This window comes from Schistocerca americana, chromosome 10 (genome assembly GCF_021461395.2).
Source record: "Schistocerca americana isolate TAMUIC-IGC-003095 chromosome 10, iqSchAmer2.1, whole genome shotgun sequence".
NCBI lineage: Eukaryota > Metazoa > Arthropoda > Insecta > Orthoptera > Acrididae > Schistocerca > Schistocerca americana.
The window spans coordinates 200,985,415-201,007,717 of record NC_060128.1 but is presented as its reverse complement, the minus strand read 5'-3'; the positions used below and the strand labels follow the sequence as shown (position 1 = coordinate 201,007,717).

Here is a 22,303-nt window from a genome sequence, read left to right as displayed (position 1 = left end):
TACCTTTATCAGACGCCAAACCTTTGACTAATGAACCAAACAATGAAAATGTACCTTTCGTATTTATAAGCGACGAATGTTTTGCTCTTGAAAAACTCTTAATGCGGCCTTTTGCAAGAAAATCACTCACATTCTCGAGGAGAGTGTTCAATTATAGGCTGAGTAGAGTAAGGCGTGTAGTAGAATGTTCGTTTGGCGTCCTTGCTTACAAATGGCGAATTTTCCACAGGGCCATATTGGCTGAAAGTATTACAAAAACCTGTTGCGTTCTGCATAACTTTGTGTGGTAGCATGATGGCTATCGGTTTGAAGGTACTTTAACCTGTTCTCTGGAATCTGTGGAAAACGTAGGACTACTGAGGATGTCATTGTTGTCATCAGCTGTACTTAGTTGTATTAATAGTTCGTACATTTCATGTTCACATTGTCATGTTACACTATTTGGTTTAGCCGGCCGCGGTGGTCGTGCGGTTCTAGGCGTTGCAGTCCGGAACCGCGGGACTGCTACGGTCGCAGGTTCGAATCCTGCCTCGGCCATGGATGTGTGTGATGTCCTCAGGTTAGTTAGGTTTAAGTAGTTCTAAGTTCTAGGGGACTTATGGCCTAAGATGGTAAGTCCTATAGTGGTCAGAGCCATTTGAACTATTTGGTTTATGACTTAAGTATATAATGCTACGAATGCGCTCACAAGAATACCGTTCTTTCAAACAACCCTTTGTAGTTTCCCTTTCAACTTTTGAAATAACTTCTTCCATAAAACCTTAAGTTTTCGATTTTTTTTCAACTGTATCCTCATAACTGTTACTTTTTTACTTTAGGTAATTTGGATTGCGATATTAGTAAGAAATATTTGTACAAATTCAACTTTTTTCAAATATTGAAAACCATCTGAAAATACCTCTAAAAACATTAAATTGAATAAGGCAAAGTTTCAACACAATTAATTAAATTGTTTTTGCGCAACAAGTTTGTATGCAAGTCAAATTATTGGAGGGAGAAGGAAAAATAGAAATTACTTTTTTAGTCTAGGCGAAAGTTACGCCGATTCTTATGAAACTTACGTGTATCATCTTACGAACTGCATTTTGTGCATCCAGTGATAACGACTTCCACTTCTCAGCCCCAACAACGTCTGCACACACCTTCTTCCATGCTTCTGTTTTCAGCAGACGATCTTTATAATCTTGCGATTTTATGTTGTAGAGACGGGGATATTCCTCCAACTCAGGTATTCTCAGTTCACTGTCCAAATGATCCACTGGAACGACGAAACAGAAGTGCGTGCAGTATCCATGTGGCTGCTGCGCGACTGCTGATAACAACAGTCTGTAGTGTGGCAGGGATGCCGAAGATTATTGCCGCGCCGAAAATAGGCCCGGGCCCATTCAGCTGCGACAGTCCCGCGCGGAAACTTAAGGGAGCGACGATTACAGCCCAATGTGCCACCTTCCGTTTGCAATAAGGAGTTCCATTTACGGCGCGACAAAAATCGTTGACCTTCCCCGGAGCAAATCGCCTAGTGTGGCATTTGGATGCGAGAGTGGAAGGGCTTTCCGGGCCGCTGTCAGCTGCTTCTCAACCTAGTAACTCCCCAACTCGCCCCACGAGGGCTGGGTGCAGCCCGCTCGGCGGTCACCCAGCCTAGCTCGACAGCGCTAACTTCGGTGATACGAAGAGACCCGGTTTTTGCCACTGCAGCAGGGCCGTTGGTGGCAAACCCGATGAGTGCTATTAATTCTCAGAGTTAACGGACAGCTTCGGCCAAATCAAAATGAGATATGCTAGGGGCGATAAAGTGCTGTCCACACTAGCGGCTCTGAAGCCTAAACATGCTCTGTCACAAAGTTTCAGAGAACAAGACCGTTTGTGGCCTCGATGGAACTGTAGCCACGTATTTTTGCTCCCACAGATGTTGATTTAACACAGACTATAGATGACCAGTGGACTCGTCTGCCCCTGGTTTTCAATTGACTCGCAGACTAACTGCCTGCTAACTCCGAAGTTGTGCGTTCAATTAATGACCCAACAATTAGAAATTTCAGGGAAAATCTTCAGCAGTTAGACTGGGATGAGGTCTACGAGGAACCCAATGCTAATTTAAAATATAACTTATTTCATGATACACTCGTAAGAGAATTTGAAAACTGTTTCCCCAAGAAAGTAGTTAAATCTAATTATAAGAAACCATGCAAAAAACCTTGGCTTACTAAACGAATAAAAATATCTTGTAACCACAAAAGCGAACTGTGTCTAACAACAAGAAAGGGTACTGACCCAGAAACAGCCAAATATTATCAAAATGACTGTGCTACATTAAGAAAGGTTATTAAAAAGTCCAGAAGCATGTGCATCATGTCTGAGATTAATACCTCTGATAACAAAATCAAAACAATTTGGAATATTATTACAAGGGAGACAGGGCAACCGAGAGTACAGGATGACGGCATTACCATCAGAGCGAATGGAAACTTGACAAACGACAAGCCGGAAGTCGATAACATTTTGAATAATCATTTTTTAAATGTTGTAGAGAAAATAGGATCTAAATGTTCATTAGAAGAAGCAAGACAGTTAATGGAAGAGGCCTTACCCACGCAGTTTGACACAATTGAAATTCCACCCACCTCTCCTTCTGAAATTAGTAAGATAATAAACTCTATCACGAATAAAAGCTCACATGGAATTGATGGTATTTCCAGTAGGAGAATAAAAGCTTGTTCCCAAGAGATAAGTGGGATTCTTAGCCACGTATGTAACAGCTCTCTCAAGCAGGGTATTTTCCCAGATAGACTGACGTATGCCATTGTTAAACCACTGCATAAAAAAGGGGATACGTCTGATGTCAACAACTACCACCCAATCTCTCTTCTGACTGCCTTACCCAACTTCTTGAAAAAAATGTATTGTAGAGTAGCTTCACACCTTTGAAAAATAAAGTTTTAACAAAATGTCAGTTTGGTTTCCAGAATGGAAAATGCTATATATACTTTCACTAATGAAATATTAAATGCTCTGAGTAGTCAGAAGTCACCCGTTGGGATATTTTGTGATCTCTCAAAGGCTGTTGATTATGTAAATCGTGGAATACTTCTAGATAAGCTCAAGTAGTATGGTATGAATGGGACAGCGCTCAAATGGTTTAAATCATACCTAACTGGAAGAGTGCAGAAAGTTGAAATAAGCAGTTTACATAATAATGCAAAAAAATTGGTGATTTCTCAAACTGGGGTACAATCAAGATTGAGGTGCCACAAGGTTCGGTCGTGGGTCCTCTGCTGTTCTTAATGTATATTAATGACTTGCTATTCTATATTCACGAAGATTCAAAGCTGGTACTTTTTGCCGATGATACAAATGTATCTATCACACCCAACAGACAAGAATTAACTGGTGAAATTGTAAATAATCATTTTTTGAAAATCATTAAGTGGTTCTCTGCAAATGAGCTCTCATTAAAGTTTGACAAAACACAGTACATGCAGTTCCACACAGTAAATGGAATGACACCATTAATAAATATAGACTTCGACCAGAAATCGGTAGCTAAGGTAGAATATGCAAAATTCCTAGGTGTATGCATTGATGAGGGGTTGAACTGGAAAAAACACACTGAAGATCCACTGAAACGTTTGAGTTCAGCTACTTGTGCTATTAGGGTCATTGCAAATTTTAGCGATATACATCTCAGTAAATTAGCTTACCACACTTATTTTCATTCTCTGCTTTCTTATGGCATCATATTCTGGGGTAATTCATCATTGAGTAAAAGAGTGTTCATTGCACAAAAGCGTGTAATCAGAATAATTGCTGGAGCCCGTACAAGATCATCCTGCAGACACTTATTTAAAGAGCTAGGGATCTCCACTGTAGCCTCACAATATATATATTCACTTATGAAATTTGTTATTAACAATCCGAACGAATTCAAAAGTAATAGCAGTGTACATGGCTACAACACTAGGAGAACGGATGATCTTCACTACTCAACGTTAAATCTAACTTTGGCTCAGAAAGGGGTTTATTATGCTGCCACAAAAGTCTTTGGTCACCTAACAGCGTCTGACAGATAGCCATATAGCATTTAAAAGGAAATTAAAAGAATTTCTTAATGGCAACTCCTTCTACTCATTAGATGAATTTTTGGACATAGTAAGTGGGTAATTTCCCCAACCCCCACAAAAAAATTGAAAATATTAAGTGTCATATAATTTTGTGTAATTACATTTTGTGTAGACATACATACATTTTGTAAAAACACCGTTTATTAACCTGACACGTTCCACATCATTACGAAGTGTCGCATTATGATCTATGGAACAAATACTAATCTAATCTACAAAAGGAGCAATCGCCAGATATAATGTGGAATATATTAAATAATTAAGCTGAAGTATTCGAGGAATTGAGCTATTTTGCCCTCTCAGTTTTTGAGTTTAACTCATTTAAGTGCTGACTGTGAAAGATTTTTTTTCTGAGTTATGTAAATCGTTAAAGCTTATAAACTGGTTATTAACATGTAATCATGCTTTTTACGTTAACATTTTATGTTAAATTTCAGCTAAACCTGCTGAAAACCAAAATCAGAAGCCAACACACTAAATGATGGGACACTTCTTGCCTCCGAACGTATTACGAGGATCCAGAAAACGTCACTTGTCTAACTTTTCAACCAATACATGAAATGTACCAGAAAATGACTTTCTGTATAAAACGAAAAGACAAGAGTAAGAAGAAGAAATGGCCTACGAATTTGAATCAAAGGTACAAAATCTTGTTATATTTTTATTCTAGGTCTCTTGGAAGTCAATTTGTGTAGCCACTACGTGTAGTCTATAATATACCACGAATACAGTATTATTCAGAACATACGAGAATGTTTGTTTACTGTTATCGGTAATTTCATGAGAATGATGCGAGAACGCGCGCCCTGGTTATCACAACCATAATTATGACAACCAAAAACAAACTTCTACTGTTTCCGTGATAAGGAGCTGATCGGCCAATTTACCATTAACACACTATAAATGTGATGTCTTCGACCAGTTACAGGATGTGAAAAATAACGTAAACGAACATCGCAATATGAAATCAGAGTTTGCAAGTTGCTGCCCATAAACACGGAACACACGTAATGAAGTTTGAAAAAAGTTTTAGCTGCCTAAAACTCACTAATGCAGGCCTTTTACTACGCTTGTGCAGCAACAATGCCCTCTTTCAGACTGCGGTTTTTGTAGATAGTGTTATTTTCTGTGTTCTACACCACTGGTCGTTGATGTACGCATCATACTTATGAAATTCATAGTTATCCCGTTTGCGCACTTCTACACTCCTGTCGATAACAAACAAGCCTTCACATGTTCGCGCGCCGTCTTCCGAACTAAAGCGAAATAATGCGGAAAAACAATCCTTTAACCTCTCATTCCCACCCCGCTTTGTTATTGGCCGTCCGAAAAATGTTACCCTACAAGTAAACTTCATTGTCAACCCTGCTGTGTTGTGTTGCTTTTCGTTGTCCGCTATTTAAGTCTCACCATTTTTTTTTTTCTTTTCTATTCACAGCATCTGTGCCATAGGTGAAAATTCTTGTGAAATGTGAAAGAAAACATCGAGACCTCGTTGTAGCAAGACACAGATGAGAAAACCGATCACTAAGTTTCAACTGAATAAAATAAAGCGTTTATAGCGGCGAAATAACGCATTTCAATAGTTGCATGCACAATACCAACTTTAATAAAGTGTAGTGTTTATCCACCCACTTGAGATCCATAGCCACACAAATGAAGAATTTGACCGTTATTATACAGGAAGTAGGGCCTACCAGCACGCTGAAAACATGTGACCTTTTCACATTAATAGAACAAACCATTCCCACAACGATGGCACGGTTGCATAACGACAATGTTTTTTTGAATTTGCATACTATTCTGCTCAGGAGTATAGAATCTAGTACGTCATAATGCAAAACCGACACCTGCTGCATTCCTGTCGTATGCGTTCTTCTTTGCAGTGGCCTCAGGTCACAACACCTCAGCAAGGCATCTCTTCAACAGGAATACTGCTCGGCTATGCCACAGTGTTGCAATGCTGATGGCAACACTTTTGCAATTAAACATTAAAAAAACATGACCCCTGTAAAATAAATATTGTTTAAAACTAATTTGTCGTATGCATCATACATACTGTGAGTTAAATCACAGTGATTTGTCACACTGTCTGTTGTACTCAAATGAATAACAAGGTTAGGGATGCCATTTAGCCAATCTGGATATCATTGTATTTGGTTATAGTCAAATATTTTAAACTCTTAACTGATAATCCGCTAAGCTTAGCTACTCTGGTTGTAGCATTCGCAACTGCTATTAAATTAATAGTGGAATATAAATCTAATTATTTCTGTACATATCTCTCTCTACCTCTACCTCTACAAGCAGGCACTATGTGTGTGTCTATGCATTCTAAATCATGTCCATTTTTCACTTATGTGGCAAATTTTCCGTTCACAATATTACTTCCAAAGTATATACCTATGTATTATAATCAAATAAACACAAAATTCATGTAATAAGTAATTACACTAGTGTTTTTTGTGGGAGACATACTAGGCTGCAGTGTGCATTAACTAAAAAGGAATGAAATTCTGAAGTGTAGCACAAACCATTTAGCATTGCCCATTTAGCTCTGGCAATCACATTGAAGCAAACACCTAAGGTAATGTGCATAGAAAAGGTGGAACTACTTTAAATTTATGTTGGTGAAAAGCAATGCAAATCCAAATTAAACATTGCTGTCTGTGGTGAAGTAAACTAACAGACCAAAAGAGCTGACAAAATAATGTTGGACAGAGGTTGGAATGTTTTTGTTTGAAATCATACACACACACACACACACACACACACACACACACACACACACACACACTACAGTAACATCCTGAAAGTAAGTTTAGATACATATTAAACTCTTACACAACAGTAAAGCCAACCATACACTACTTCAAATTTTGTGAAGTAGTCTTTCATTGATGAAGACAGAAATTACATAAAAATAGAGACTGGAAATGAAGAAACTTTGTTTTAATTTTTTCATTTAATACTGATATTCATAGAATGAAATTTTTTTTTAATCACCAGATCATAAAAAGGTACAAATAGTAGTAAATTATTACTATGAGCAAAATAAAAATTATGTAGCACCATGTTACCCTATTTGTTAGGAAGTAATATTTAAAATACAATCACCATTATTAAATGGCACAAAAAGCTCAATGTTTTATCAATACTATAAACAATATAATCCATAAAGGGCACATAAAATTGGCTAGTACTACCCTAGGCTTCAAGCTAACAGAGGAAAGAAAACATTTAACTATAACCGTAACTTACTAAAGTATTGGACTTTAAAAACAATATATAACTGATGATCTGTAAGAAGAAAGGAAAGCATAGGAACTGGCACAATAACGAAATACTTTGATTTCTGTATCTTCCACAGCGACATTTTTTAGAAAAATTTGCGAAGTAATTATCTCACATGGCACAAAGTAAGCGTTAAATATCATTTAATCTGGAAATTAACATTCTATTCTGACCAACAACCAAAAAAATGAGATTCCAAGAATTAGACTAGCAAATGTCATGGATTTTTCGGTTAAGTAATTATTGTTGGAAGCGAGAAATTTAGCCGCTTAGCTGCCGTTGAATAACAGGTACATAATCATCATATTGTGCCTGATAATAATTTCCACCTACTGCTGGTTCTTCCATGTTATATTTTTGTATAAATTTGTGAATGGAAAATCGGGGTCTGCCGATACGAGAGGTTCTGCTTGTAGGTTCTTCGTCGAAATCGAGCTTTCCTGGTTGTTTAAACACGAGAAATACATAGCGATGTAGACCAGTTCCACGCGGCGGCCCAGATCCAACATATTCTGCCAGTGTCTCCCCCTTGGCAATGTCGTTTCCTGGAATATTTACCACGAGCCAGTGAAGAAATTCCCGAAACTTTGGATCTTTTCTGCTCGGTGCATCTGGATCCGTCATCGCAAGAGTATAATAGGTATCTTTCTCCGCGTCCCACGTCACTGACGGATGGTCTTTTACATCAGTAGGCGTCAACTGATTGCCGTTTTCTACAGCATGTTTTCCGTAGTGAACATTTAAAACCGATGATGGTTCTTGAGGAACAACATCCGGCACATAATCCAATGTGTCAGCAGAACACGAGACGCATAGAAATAGTGAAAATGCACCAAATAGGACGCCCCTCATCTTCCCAGCTGTTGCTCAAAATTTACAACTCACAGACTACGAACGTGTATTGATAGAACAATTCGTCGTCCGTAAATTCATGGTGGCCAAATCTGAAACAAAATACGAAGTAGTGTAATAATTTTTCCCTGAGATAAGAGTGTATCTATTTATTCTATTACATTTTGTCACGATATATATTTTCCTCATATTCTAAAAATTGATTAGAGGAGTCAAAACACTCGATATTTCAGTGTGATGTAGTTCTGACTATGTTGGCAAAAGTGTGTAATAAGTAATAAAACATGTCTTTGCCATAACGAGTGTTTTGAATAAGTTAGCGGCAACTGTTTACATACGTCACATCCGGTTGAAGTTGTCAAAGTAGAGTAGGCAATGTGTATATGACGCGTATAGTGAATTGAAAGTAAAGTAACTGTGCAATTATGAATCCAAATAGAAACGTCGTGTGTTTACTGTTACTCTTTCTAGGAGTAAGTTTTAGGCATATTTGGTTATTATAATATTAGTCCTGTAGCGAAACTTGTTAACAGCAGGACCAGCCGGCTTTAAGAAGCATGATGTACCAGGACCCCTGGCAACTTAATAAATATTCTTTGTTACGTAAGACTTTGAAATGAATTGCAAACAGTGTTCAGTCATTTGATAAAATGTATTCATACGGATTACTAGCTGATCGTTCTTATCAAAGAAACCTTCTGCCCACGTCCTCTAGTTATGTCAGGGGAAACCTTGTCATGAAAGGTCTGTGTGTTAATTAGTAACGCGTTGAATTGATGCAAAAATTTTTTTTCTTAAGAACTCCATCACATCGATGTTTTGTTACTCTAGAACGTTGCTTGCAACTTTTGAAGAGGGAAGGATATTTTAGCGTTCCGCGCATTCATTTCGCTACATCCGAACTATAAATAAAATGAGAACAATATTACCGGAAACAGTTATAGTGTCTTAGCAAATAATTCTTTTGCGCGTTTACATAACGACAAAATACCTCCAGTTGCAGTGTGATTATTTATTCTTCCAGGGATCATCATACAGTGATACAGTATTTGCCATCATAATACTATGAAAATAAGTTTCTCCAAAATACATGTACACACTGAATGTGTAAGTATGATTTATGAGGCTAGATCATGTGATTGGCTGTGGCCTCTATGAGGGAATCATCGTGGCATTTACCTGAAATAATTCAGAGAAACATTAGTCATGATGCCCGGACAGAACAAACTCCATCGCACTGAATTTGAGATCAGTGTCTTAATAACTGCACTTTCTCAGTCAGTTTGTTCCTATTGTATAATATTGTTAGATATGCAAACAATTTCCAGATAACTTATAATATAAAATATAGACTTGCTCTTCGTTAGTGCACACACCCAGGACACTTGCTGAACCATAAACATGCTGCTATACCCATTGCACAAACTCCAGTCAGTTTGGAAAACTGATTCCATGCCTGTGAACGTACAACTATGCTCCAAGGATGTGTTCGTGTCCTACCCTCAGTCCGCCTGAATAACTGAGTCAGCATCCCCCCATGATGAGTGAGATGTTGAACTCAGGAGAATGACTAAGGTGTAGATATTGTCATAGGATATTTTTATAAAAGTGTTACAATGTGATCATGTAATGTGTATTTTAATGTGACAGAGTGCTATTGTTATCCAGTTTCACTATAACCACTAATCTGAGTCATCTAAAGTTATCTGTGGTTGTATAGTATAAATTACTTACGGATAACGTTTTAACTACTTCTTTAAACAGATATATTTTAATAATCTTTTTCATCTCGTTGGGCAATTCAGTATAAAGTTTTATTCCCTGATAGAAAGGGCGGTTTTGAATTTTTTCTGTTTCTCCACGGTAGTTCCAAACTGGCTCTTGTTCTATAGCTACGTGTAGACCAATTAGTGAAACACTTAGGATTCTTTTCCCTGATATGCTCAACAGATTCGTAGATGTGCTCACTTGGTGCAGTAATGATCTACAGTTTTTAACAGTTCTTTATAGTAACCCAGGCAACTACTTCTAGTTATTATTCTTACAGACCTTTTCTGCAGTTTAAAAGTGATCCCCATGTTTTGGGTCTTTGACAACTAGGAAAGAATCCAATAGCTGAGAACTGAGTGTATGTGAGAATAATATGTCACAACAAGACATTAGCTGTCGCAAACTGATGATAGAACCCAAGATAAAAATATCCCCATAACTTTCTTTTTGCTAGTATCTTATTGTCATTCCATGCTAATTGGCAATCAGGATTGATCCCTTAAAATTTTGTGTTTGTTACAGTCTACAGATTTTCATCTGTACATAATGTGACAGAATTGTTATCCCTCTTTGTGCTAGAGCACACACTGTTTGTTTTCTTCATTTTCAATGTTAATTTATTGCATGCAGCACAACTGTAAACAGCCATAAGAGTTTCATTTGCCTCCTGTATTAGAGGTTATGGTATTTTATCAGCGAGTGTGATGCTGTTACCATCACAAAAGAGAACTTTTTTCTGTGTCTTGTATTGTCTGTAAAGTCTTTGATTTATGTGGAAAACAGAATTGGGTTAATGTTATATATAGACACCCCCCCCCCCCCCCCTTTTGCATTTTTCAGTGTGGCACAGCTGTAAACATTAGCCTACACTACTAGTCAATTTGTTACCACAATCTTCATTTGCTTTCATATTTTTTGGGTTTTGCCAGCTCTCGAACAAATGCCAACCCTTTAACCTTAACTAGATCTCGAGGTGTTGGGGAATGGGGCTGTCCAATCTCGCGCCTTATCTGTGAATTGAACCCAAAACACTACCTTGAGGAACACCTGTGTTATTCATGTCTGTCATTTGCTGTACTAAAAAAATTGTCATCAGAAGATATGTGAACTAGCTTTCCCTTTTGCACCCTGCTTTCGAGGTAACATTGGAACCACTATTCCTCTTAGCCTACATCGAATGGTAGCTTGATTAGTAGTATCAGCATCATAAGCTGTAAACAAGGCTAAGAATATGCACGTAACACAGTCATCCTTGCCATGAGCTTCAAGTATCATTGTTGTGAACTCTATAAAGGCAGGTAGTAAGCCGAACTGTACGTTATTAAGAATGTTGTATTTATTCGTGTAACTCATTAGTGTAGTGTTGGTGATTGATTCAATTGTCTTTAATTAGTAAGGATACCTTGGGTGTGTTTTAGGTACAGTACTCTAGGTAAATAACTGAACTAAAGGACTGATTTATTAATGGGGCTTGTATGCTTTTTGTGCATACCTTCAGCACAGAGAGTGGAATGTTATCTATGTAGTTCACTTCTTATACTCTTTTTTTATGTGTGGGATAGTAAACAAAGACCTATATATTGGGTTAGTGCTTATGCAAAACTGAAAATTTAAATGTCTGGAAGGACCTTCTAATACTGACAGTTACCCATCCATTTTCCTTAGCTGCTGCGTCTGCTGCTGCTGCTGCTGCTGGTGATGATGATGAAATGGATACTTTTGGAAATGCCTCCTCAAAGCAGCAAATTCATTTTAAGTTTTAAATAGTAATGAAACAGTAAATTGTGTGAAATTACCGTATTGAAAATTTAGCTGTTATCGTCGTGGGGATAAGCAAACTTTAAATGTTGTGAATTCCGAAGACTGTACTTATAAATGTTGTGCTAAACTTGGATTATGTTATTCGTATAAGTATATGGAAAATTTATCTAGTGCAGTTGACTCATCATTGAATCACATTAATGATACTCTGCAGTGTCATACTTTGGGATAAGAAGCCTTTTGGTCACTAAGTTGGTAAGCAAGAAACCTGAGTTTTCTGAGAAAATCCTGGCATTTGGCTTTCATCTGGTCTTCTTAGGTGCCAATGTCTCAGGACTAAGGGGATGAGAACACAAATGACAGTGCTTTTTTTCAAAATACTGCACATACCAGTGTGTTTGTGATGTGTGCTTATTTCTTTGATGGAAATTTGGGGGTTACAGATGCGTCAGATTCCACCTGTCTGCTTTGACCCGTGACATCACCAATGTGGTGGAAATGACCTTTCTCAACATCCCCAATATGACACCAATGACGTCATTACGTAAACATATAGATATAAAAACAACAAACACATGTCCCTCTAAAAATATAATCAAACTAACGGGATCAGTGTGGGAACTGAGGGTTTTTGGTTGGGGACAAACTAAATATGAACGTATAAAACCACACACCACGATCCCAAACCACACAAAACGACGACAGAAACACAACACAAAATTCCCACGTTCTGCTACACTCACAATGTCCGTAGGAATCGGCCACCTTCCTCTACCTGCATAGCTCAACCGCAATTGTCGATACCACAAAATAAAAAAACGACAACACCCAAAAATTATAATCAGACGGCAACTATCGATACCACGAAACCAACACAAAAAACAACAAAAACTGGAATCCGACACTTCCCTTGACCTATATAGGTCAACTACAACCGATGATACCAAAACACATAGGGCTACGACAACTTGGAATTGGACACTTCACTCACACCTATATAGGTCAACAACAGCTCACGATACCACAACGCATCTACAACTACAAAAATTGGAATCGGATACTTCCCTTAAGTTACATAAATCAACCACAGGTGACAGTACCAAAGCATCAAACACCTACACTTGTGATAAATAACGTGAAACCGACAACATGAAAAACCCCCACAAAACATCAAAACGCACGAACAATAGACCCAAAAATAGACTACTTAACATGAAAAAATTCCAGTGCTACATACTAGGTCAGCTACCCTAATCAAACTCAGCCACATCCACAAACCCAGACACCCCCCCCCCCCCTTTCCACACCCACACACAAGCAAACAAACAAACAAAACACAACCAAAAAAACTCTCAGCCCACACACAACCTACCAACCACAACCCCTCTCCTCCTCCTCCCCAAACCTCTCCCTACCTCCCCCCCCCCCCCACCAAAAAAAAAAAAAAAAAACAAAAGCGGCCAACAAATAAAAACCAGAAAATAAATGTAACTCAATCACACACTACAACTCAAAAACAACTGCAACAAAACGGATCCTCGGCAACATAATCATAAGACAACCCACCCAACAAACCTAAATCCACAAACATTGCCAACAACCTGCCCTGCACACCCCTGACCACATACAAAAACCCCCAGCTAACCATCCTTTGCCCATACATTTTACCAACAGCCCTAAAAAAAAAAAAATAAAAAAAAAAAAGCGAGAAAAGAAATACTGCCCAGGGACGCTCTTCCACCAGCAATAATCATCTATATGAGATTGAGATTGCAGGTCGGAAGACTGTTTCTTCCCCTCCCTGTGACTGAGTTAACTGCCCTGAAAAAGCCCTCTATCGTATTAGTACATGCTGCAGTTTCGTAATTCTTGAACTGTAAACTATGATTTACAACTAAATGATCATAATCCCTCTTCCCCAACCCCTTATACGACGAAAAAGCATCTGACACTACCGTACTCTCCTCCTCTATATACACTTCAATTAACCCCACCAATTCTCTCTTCGTACGCCCCTCCAAAATCCTGAAAACACAATCTGCGTATCCACCTCCCGAAATTAAAAACCCTCCCACACCCGTAAACCAGCCAAAGACTTACCCCTTCCATATTTTCTCTTGCCAAACTGCGATTCATCTGTCTTGACCACCACCCCCCGGCCCACCCGACTTACCAATGTACTTCACATATTCTGAACACACTTCCCCACAAAAAGAAAACTAATCTAAAACTGTCCTCTCACTCTCACCAGTCTCGTGCGTGGATGGAGGATGTATGACAAAAATAATAAGTCATCAAAACAATTTCTCTCATGGCCAACCTGGACTTCTCGAACCAGGTATCACGTCTAATGGAGTGCCATAGGTTATTCCTTCGGCACCGTCACATTTAACAGTCCCCGGTCCGAGACGCCAGAATTTTCGCCAACCACGTATTCTCTTTACAGGCGCTGCACTTGACTACTTCAGGCAGCAGTCCAAACATCTGCAAAAATTTTATGAGGGATATCGCGTCCTCCCTCATCTCAGCACGCAACCGTGAACTGTTAAATTCCATTGTCATATCCACACCCAACAAAATAAACACCTTACTGCACGACAAACAGCAAACCAATAACACCAATTGACACTGCAATTACATAAACAAACCAAAAAAAAATTGATCACTTACTGAAACTAATTTCTGTTCTTCAATCACAGGCAATACAAATTACTTCGTACTGCTACCGACAACGCTCAAAGGAACCCGATACACTACGTAATATTCGGACCGTACACACACCACCACAGGACACCACCGACTGCAACAAGACGAAATCTACGAACACAACCAACTCGTAAACTAAACTCTGCGCCATCATGACATCACACACCTCGACACCCAAATGTCACGGGTCAAAGCCGACTGGTAGGATCAGACGCGTCTGTTGACCTGAAATTTGCATATCGTATTACAAGTACGTGCATTGATCTTGGATTTGCCTTTGTGATGTTCTCACATTTATTGTTATTTTATTATTTATTGAGATTTTCGCCTATACTAAGGTTTTTCTCCAAGATAACAAATACCAGGAAATTATTACGTCTGTCACATAAAATATTAATTTATCTCCTCAGGATATCCGTCAAGATGATCCGATCATGCATATCTTCTTCCTGTGCACCAGATCTTCTCATTGTTAACTGTACATTCTGGAGCCAGGTGGTCATAGGGCGTCCTCTTCTCTTCTTTCCCTCCGGTTCCCATTCCAGGGTCATCTGTAGCGCCACATCTCCTGGGCTTCCCTCTCGTTTTCCTACTGTCCAAGTTTTGCATCCGTATAGGGCAACACTCTGAGGAGCACTTTCGTGATATGCATCCTTATTTCCAGACTAATATAACAACAGAAACAATCAATTAATGATAAAATTATTTAATCGGATAGATAAAAAATCTACTCGTCGAGCAGCGGCAGAACTCACACGTAAGACTGTTGCGATTGGCAAGCTTTCGGAACCAGTGGCTCCTTCTTCGGGCAGAAGTGTTGAAGGGGAAGGAAGAAGGGTGAAGGAAAAGGGGTAAATTTGGGGAAAGTCACCCAGAACCGCGGGTGAGGGGAGATTTACTGTACGGGGTGAGAAGGAAAGATTGATTGTTGGGGACTGCATTGTTTATTCTTGCTAGTGAGTAACTTCTTTCTCATATTGAATGCAGTTTTGGCTGCTGTATTGCACTTACCATTTCTTTCTGCTTTCTGCCGTCCCTTGTGATCTTTCTTCCCAAACAGGCAAATTCCTTTATCACTTCTAGCTCCTGTCTACCAGTTATTATTCTTGCAGGCTTGTACTCTTCTTCAGCACTGCATACAGTCACCTCGTCTTTCGAACACGTATTCTCGTACCGTACTTATTGGTCCTGACAAAAATGTGCTCACCAGTACAGAGGTGAGGAGTAGATTGAGTGAAACTGTAACACGTAAAATATTAGTTCACTTTATCACAATATAGGTATACACACGTATTTAACTTTCAACTATCCATTTCCACAATAATGTTCAGAGTATTTACCACTGTCTCTGAATATTAAAGTATCACTCGATACAGGTGAATTTGCGAGACTCTTCACTCGAGGCGTGAGTGACGTAATGTTCTCATTAAACTTCTGCCGGAGGCATTTACTACACTGCTGGGCTATCTGAGACAACACTGTCATCTCGATCGGTGGCTGTGAACTGGGGTGAGAATTCCTCTGCTCGGCTTTAGCTAGATCTCCGATCGTGTTAGCGTTGCGGAGCTCTGGGAGGCAACTGTTGCCCGTTCGTCAGTGCAGCATCCGACAACTATACTCTGCTGTCATTTTGTTGCGAGTTGCCGAGCTCATTTTCTTCTCGGAATTATCGTTACGACGATTGTCGATGCGTGTGATATTAGCCTTAAGGTTTGGTACTGCTGACATTTTATAGCGGTATAGGAACCGTCGTGCATTTCCGGAAGTCATTTGGTATCTCCCCTGTTTTACAGATAGACCTAACCATTATCATGCTGCTACCAACATTCTCAGTTAGTTCTGCAGGAATTTCCTCAGTGTCCATTGTTTTGTTCTCCCGAAGACCTTTAGGAGCTTTCTCAAATTCTTCTTGCAGAATGTCATCTCCTTTGTCATCTTCATATACTTCCTTTCCTATTACATCCTCTGATAAAGGCATTCTGTCATGCAATTCCTAGTTTTATTCTTTCCTTCCCTTCACTGTGTCTTCACTGACAGTATTTTTCCCTCTTTGTCTTCTGCTGTATCTGAGATTGATCTTATCTGTTTGTTACAAAATTTATTTATTATTCTGTAGGTTATATCAGTTCTTCCATTTCATATATTTTCTTCTCTTTCTGTGCATATTTCCTCGAGAAAACTTTCTTGTGTTTTTGCTTAGTCTTCTTTTCATTAAGCTGAAGAACATCTTCTGTAATACATTTCCTCCTGTTTTTGGGTTTAGATTTTCCAACTATCTTTTCTGATACTTTATATATACCAGATGTCATTTGTTCCATCTTCTTTCACTTCGCCATATTGGAAATTTCTAACTAGTTTGTCTGTTTTGTGTGTATAATGCCCTGCTTGACCCTCATTCTCAAATTTTCTACTTCTGATTTCTGCTTCATTGTCTTTTTCCTCAGACATTTGAACCCCAATGAACTTTTCATCAGAACCAGGTTGTGATCACTGTCCGTGTCTCCAGCTCCTACAATCTTTTACTCGGTTCCTAAAATGTGATTTCACTAAACTGTTAGCGACCTGTTGTTGCCTTAAGTCTCTCGGGACCTTCCAGATATATTGTCTTTCCACGTAATGTCGGAAAAGTGTGTTTGCGATAACTAATTGGTACGTTGAGCAGGACTCGATTAGTCGGGCTCCTCTTTCATTTCTTCCTCCAATTGCTGACAATCCATTTTTCCAATTCTTCACCCACATTCCCATTCCAGTCCACCGTGACTAACAGGTTTTCATCTCCCTTAACACGTCTTACGACATTACTTATTTCTTTGTGTATTTTGTCAACTACTACACCTTTTCTTTTAACATTGTGTAGTGGTGGTTAATAAAAAAGAAAAAGAGAACAAAAGAAAAGGTTGAAAATGTGGGATGAAATCGTGAATAAAAGGGGTTTTTAAAATCTTTAATGACCGTGAAAAAGGGAAAGAACGAAATGCAAGTCAGACTTCGTATTACAGAAAGTTATCGGACTTCGTGATTCGGAAAAGCTATTGTTGGGGTGGTCCTTGCGGCATTTATGAGCAAAAGTCAAACCAGTTTCCACTACAAAAATTATTTGAAAGAGAACAGAGAATAACAAAATGTGATTAACAGGGGGAAATGGTGTAGACAAGAGTTCATTCTTTACCATGTTAAAATGTCTTCTCTCGTGCGGCGTCCAGGTCTTGTTGTCCAAAAGTTTCCCATTTCATTTCTGCGTGAAAAGTCATAGGTGCTCCGAAATTTTGCAATCGTCCAGGAATCACTCATTTATACAAATCAAAACCATCTCGGTATTGAATGGAATTTATTTTACGTTGATATTTCCATCCTCCGAATTTCATACCAACTTCCACAATACGTCTGCGCGCAGTGGCTAGCATACTGGACTCACATTCGGGAGGACGACGGTTCAATCCCGCGTCCGGCCATCCTGATTTAGGTTTTCCGCGATTTCCCTAAATCGCTCCAGGCAAATGCCGGGATGGTTCCTTTGAAAGGGCACGGCCGACTTCCTTCTCCGTCATTCCCTAATCCGATGAGACCGATGACCTCGCTGTCTGGTCTACTTCCCCAAACAACCCCCCACTCCCCTGAATACACCTGCACATCAATGAGTTTTTTCGTCTTAATCCAACCACGACTAGCTAATAAGTAAGTTAAGCTACCACTCTCAAAGACAAAAGCGGGTAGAAAAACAAAAAGAGTTACAATTTTAGTACCTTCATTTTCTTATATATTTTCTCTGCCGTCGAGCACTCGTACAGCTGCGACGGTATAATTTATATCTGAGGGAACGAGTGTAGTGCGGCGAAATTCAAAGTCCCGCTACAATTGGCACACACACTTGTATTATCACAATGTCGGTTGGTTTAGTTTCAACTTCGACTAGTATTGTCGTAGAACTGTACTGCTTATTTACCTCGACACGTGAGCTAATATTTTTTCTTAAAATTACTCAGACATCTCCCACTTGTGGTCTACCTCGGTCAGTTCTGGTGTGGACCAGAAGTCTCCTGCATAGGACCGTCTAATTTCTGATGTGCCGAGGATATCTATTTCCAGTCATTCCATTTCAAGTTTTAAGTTTTATAGTTTGCTGCACTGCAGCAGTCTTCTCACATTTCAGGTGATTATTTTAAAACTGGGGATCATTTTCCTTCACTTTGTCTGTATCTTTTGTAGTACCCACCAAGAGCTCCGACTGGTGAATTATTTAATCTCTGGAAAATTTTACAAAATATACTAACACAGTTTACTGCCAATGTGTGGAATACCTGTGGATCCTTAATGTGCTCATTTCCCTTTGCCTTACACGTTCTATACAATTGGTTATCAATCGGTTCTTCTACTTACGGAAATTGTTTCCCGTTCCCTGGGCAAGAGGATGTCCTGCCCAGCAAATGCTGGAGTGCGACTTATCCCCATCGTCCTTCAGTCCCTGTCTCCTCAGCTGTCACACACAGTCACGTTGCCCTCTGTCTACCACGGGGAGACGTAGATAAGGAATTTCCCTCCGTCGGCTCTAGGCACTTAAAGGGTTTTCCTAGATCCCTCGAGTACTGTAGAGCAGTATCCAGTATAAATAAATAAAATATATTGCAACAATTTTGTGAAGAGTACAGATAGCTACTCACTATACTAAAAGGTATCAGATAGATTATATAATGGTAAGACAGAGATTTAGGAACCAGTTTTTAAATTGTAAGACATTTCCAGGGGCAGATGTGGACTCTGACCACAATCTATTGGTTATGAACTGTAGATTAAAACTGAAGAAACTGCAAAAAGGTGGGAATTTAAGGAGATGGGACCTGGATAAACTGAAAGAACCAGAGGTTGTACAGAGTTTCAGGGAGAGCATAAGGGAACAATTGACAGGAATGGGGGAAGGAAGTACAGTAGAAGAAGAATGGGTAGCTCTGAGGGATGAAGTAGTGAAGGCAGCAGAGGATCAAGTAGGTAAAAAGACGGGGGCTAGTAGAAATCCTAACAGAAGAAATATTGAATTTAATTGATGAAAGGAGAAAATATAAAAATGCAATAAATGATGAAGCAGGCAAAAAGGAATACAAATGTCTCAAAAATGAGTTCGACAGGAAGTGCAAAATGGCTAAGCAGGGAGGGCTAGAGGACAAATGTAAGGATGTAGAGGCTTATCTCACTAGGAGTAAGATAGATACAGCCTACAGGAAAATTAAAGAGACGTTTGGAGAAAAGAGAACCACTTGAATGAATGTCAAGAGCTCAGATGGAAACCCAGTTCTAAGCAAAGAGGGGAAAGCAGAAAGGTGGAAGGAGTATATAGAGGGTCTATACAAGGGCGATGTACTTGAGGACAATAATATGGAAATGGAAGAGGATGTAGATGAAGATGAAATGGGAGATACGATACTGCGTGAAGAGTTTGACAGAGCACTGAAAGACCTGAGTCGAAACAAAGCCCCGGGAGTAGACAACATTCCATTGGAACTACTGACGGCCTTGGGAGAGCCAGTCCTGACAAAACTCTACCATCTGGTGAGCAAGATGTATGAGACAGGCGAAATACCCTCAGACTTCAAGAATAATATAATAATTCCAATCCCAAAGAAAGCAGGTGTTGACAGATGTGAAAATTACTGAACTATCAGTTTAATAAGTCACAGCTACAAAATACTAACGCGAATTCTTTACAGATGAATGGAAAAACTGGTAGAAGCCGACCTCAGGGAAGATCAGTTTGGATTCCGTAGAAATGTTGGAACACGTGAGGCACTACTGACCTTACGACTTATCTTAGAAGAAAGATTAAGGAAAGGCAAACCTACATTTCTAGCATTTGTAGACTTAGAGAAAGCTTTTGACAATGTTGACTGGAGTACACTCTTTCAAATTCTAAAGGTGGCAGGGGTAAAATACAGGGAGCAAAAGGCTATTTACAATTTGTACAAAAACCAGATGGCAGTTACATGAGTCGAGGGCCATGAAAGGGAAGCAGTGGTTGGGAAGGGAGTGAGACAGGATTGTAGGCTCTCCCCGATGTTATTCAATCTGTATATTGAGCAAGCAGTAAAGGAAACAAAAGAAAAATTCGGAGTAGGTATTAAAATCCATGGAGAAGAAATAAAAACTTTGAGGTTCGCCGATGACATTGTAATTCTGTCGGAGATACCAAAGGACTTGGAAGAGCAGTTGAATGGAATGGACAGTGTCTTGAAAGGAGGATATAAGATGAACATCAACAAAAGCAAAACGAGGATAATGGAATGTGGTCGAGTTATGTCGGGTGATGCTGAGGGAATTAGATTAGGAAATGAGACACTTTAAGTAGTAAAGGAGTTTTGCTATTTGGGGAGCAAAATAACTGATGATGGTCAAAGTAGAAAGGATATAAAATGTAGACTGGCAAATGGCAAGGAAAGCGTTTCTGATGAAGAGAAATTTTTTTACATCGAGTATAGATTTAAGTGTCAGGAAGTCGTTTCTGAAAGTATTTGTATGGAGTGTAGCCATGTATGGAAGTGAAACATGGACAAAAAATAGTTTGGACAAGAAGAGAATAGAAGCTTTCGAAATGTGGTGCTACAGAAGAATGCTGAAGATTAGATGGGTAGATCACATAACTAATGAGGAAGTATTGAATGGGATTGGGGAGAAGAGAAGTTTGTGGCACAACTTGACTAGAAGAAGGGATCGGTTGGTAGGACATGTGTTGAGGCATCAAGGGATCACCAATTTAGTATTGGAGGGCAGCGTGGAGGGTAAAAATCTAGAGGGAGACCAAGAGATGAATACACTAAGCAGATTCAGAAGGATGTAGGTTGCAGTAGGTACTGGGGGATGAAGAAGCTTGCACAGGATAGAGTAGCATGGAGAGCTGCATCAAACCAGTCTCAGGACTGAAGACAACAACAACATGTAGAGGAGATTTTGTGTCACCGGCAGGCACAACGGAAAGACTGCTATATATTTTAGGGCAAAAGGCCTTGTTCTGCAGAAGAAAACACACACACACACACACACACACACACACACACACACATTCACATTCACACAAGCACAACTCGGACACACAGGACCACAATCCGTGGTCCCAACAGCCATAGTCTCTCTCTCTCTCTCTCTCTCTCTCTCTCTCTCTCTCTCTCTCTGTCTGTGTGTGTGTGTGTGTGTGTGTGTGTGTGTGTGTGTGTGTGTGTGTGGGGGGGGGGGGGGGGGAGGGGGGGGGGGTCAGTGCAAGTGCTTTCTACTTTAGAAGAAGACCTTTTGCCCAAAAGCTAAAATATATAGCAGTCATTATGTTGTGCCTGTCTGAGACACATCATCTCCTTTGCATGGTGAGTAGCTGGTCTGTACTCTTCACAAAATTGTTACTCCATCCTGGACTTTAATTCTGAATAGATTGGATAATTTCTAACATTATTCTTACCTACCCAACTATTACTATTATAGTAATGGAAATTTCTGGGTGGAACAATAAGTAAAATAAGGAGAAGGCAACCACCCACCTACAGCAAACTGATGTGTGGTGCATAAACCCATGTAACAGAAAATAGCCTCTTCTACTATCTGCTCTAACCCCATGGAACTACTTTTGTGTTGTGTATGTGATGAATACTTCATTCTGTTTCGTATGTCTGTGCTGCATCTATTATTATTGTCATTATTACTTCTCGGTGTTACAAAAATTAAATATTATATCAGAATGGGCAGAATATCAGTGTTTGGTTCTTCACATTTGCCTCGCTCTTGTAGCTTGTGTGGTTTCTGAGGTTAATCATTTAAAAGAATGTGAT

The 22,303-nt window shown here is 39.4% G+C and overlaps 2 protein-coding genes across 2 annotated transcripts in view; one reads left to right on the top strand and one right to left on the bottom strand.

The window, feature by feature from the left end:
• Nucleotides 1–7,541: 7,541 nt before the first annotated feature.
• LOC124552517 (protein D3-like) lies at nucleotides 7,542–8,323 on the bottom strand. The gene has a single exon (XM_047126811.1). The coding sequence runs from the start codon at nucleotides 8,265–8,267 to the stop codon at nucleotides 7,677–7,679; it is 591 nt and encodes a 196-aa protein (XP_046982767.1). The 5' UTR covers nucleotides 8,268–8,323; the 3' UTR covers nucleotides 7,542–7,676.
• Nucleotides 8,324–8,620: 297 nt separating this feature from the next.
• Nucleotides 8,621–22,303, top strand: part of LOC124552404 (protein disulfide-isomerase A5) — a 131,902-nt gene continuing 118,219 nt past the window's right edge. The window contains exon 1 of the mRNA XM_047126668.1: nucleotides 8,621–8,740. Coding sequence (XP_046982624.1) covers nucleotides 8,693–8,740 — 48 coding nt within the window. The 5' untranslated portion in view covers nucleotides 8,621–8,692. The remainder of the gene's footprint in view (nucleotides 8,741–22,303) is intronic.

What these genes read in the sequence shown, in the direction of transcription:
- LOC124552517 (XM_047126811.1), bottom strand. Translation starts at nt 8,267, where the DNA reads ATGAGGGGCGTCCTATTTGGTGCATTTTCACTATTTCTATGCGTCTCG.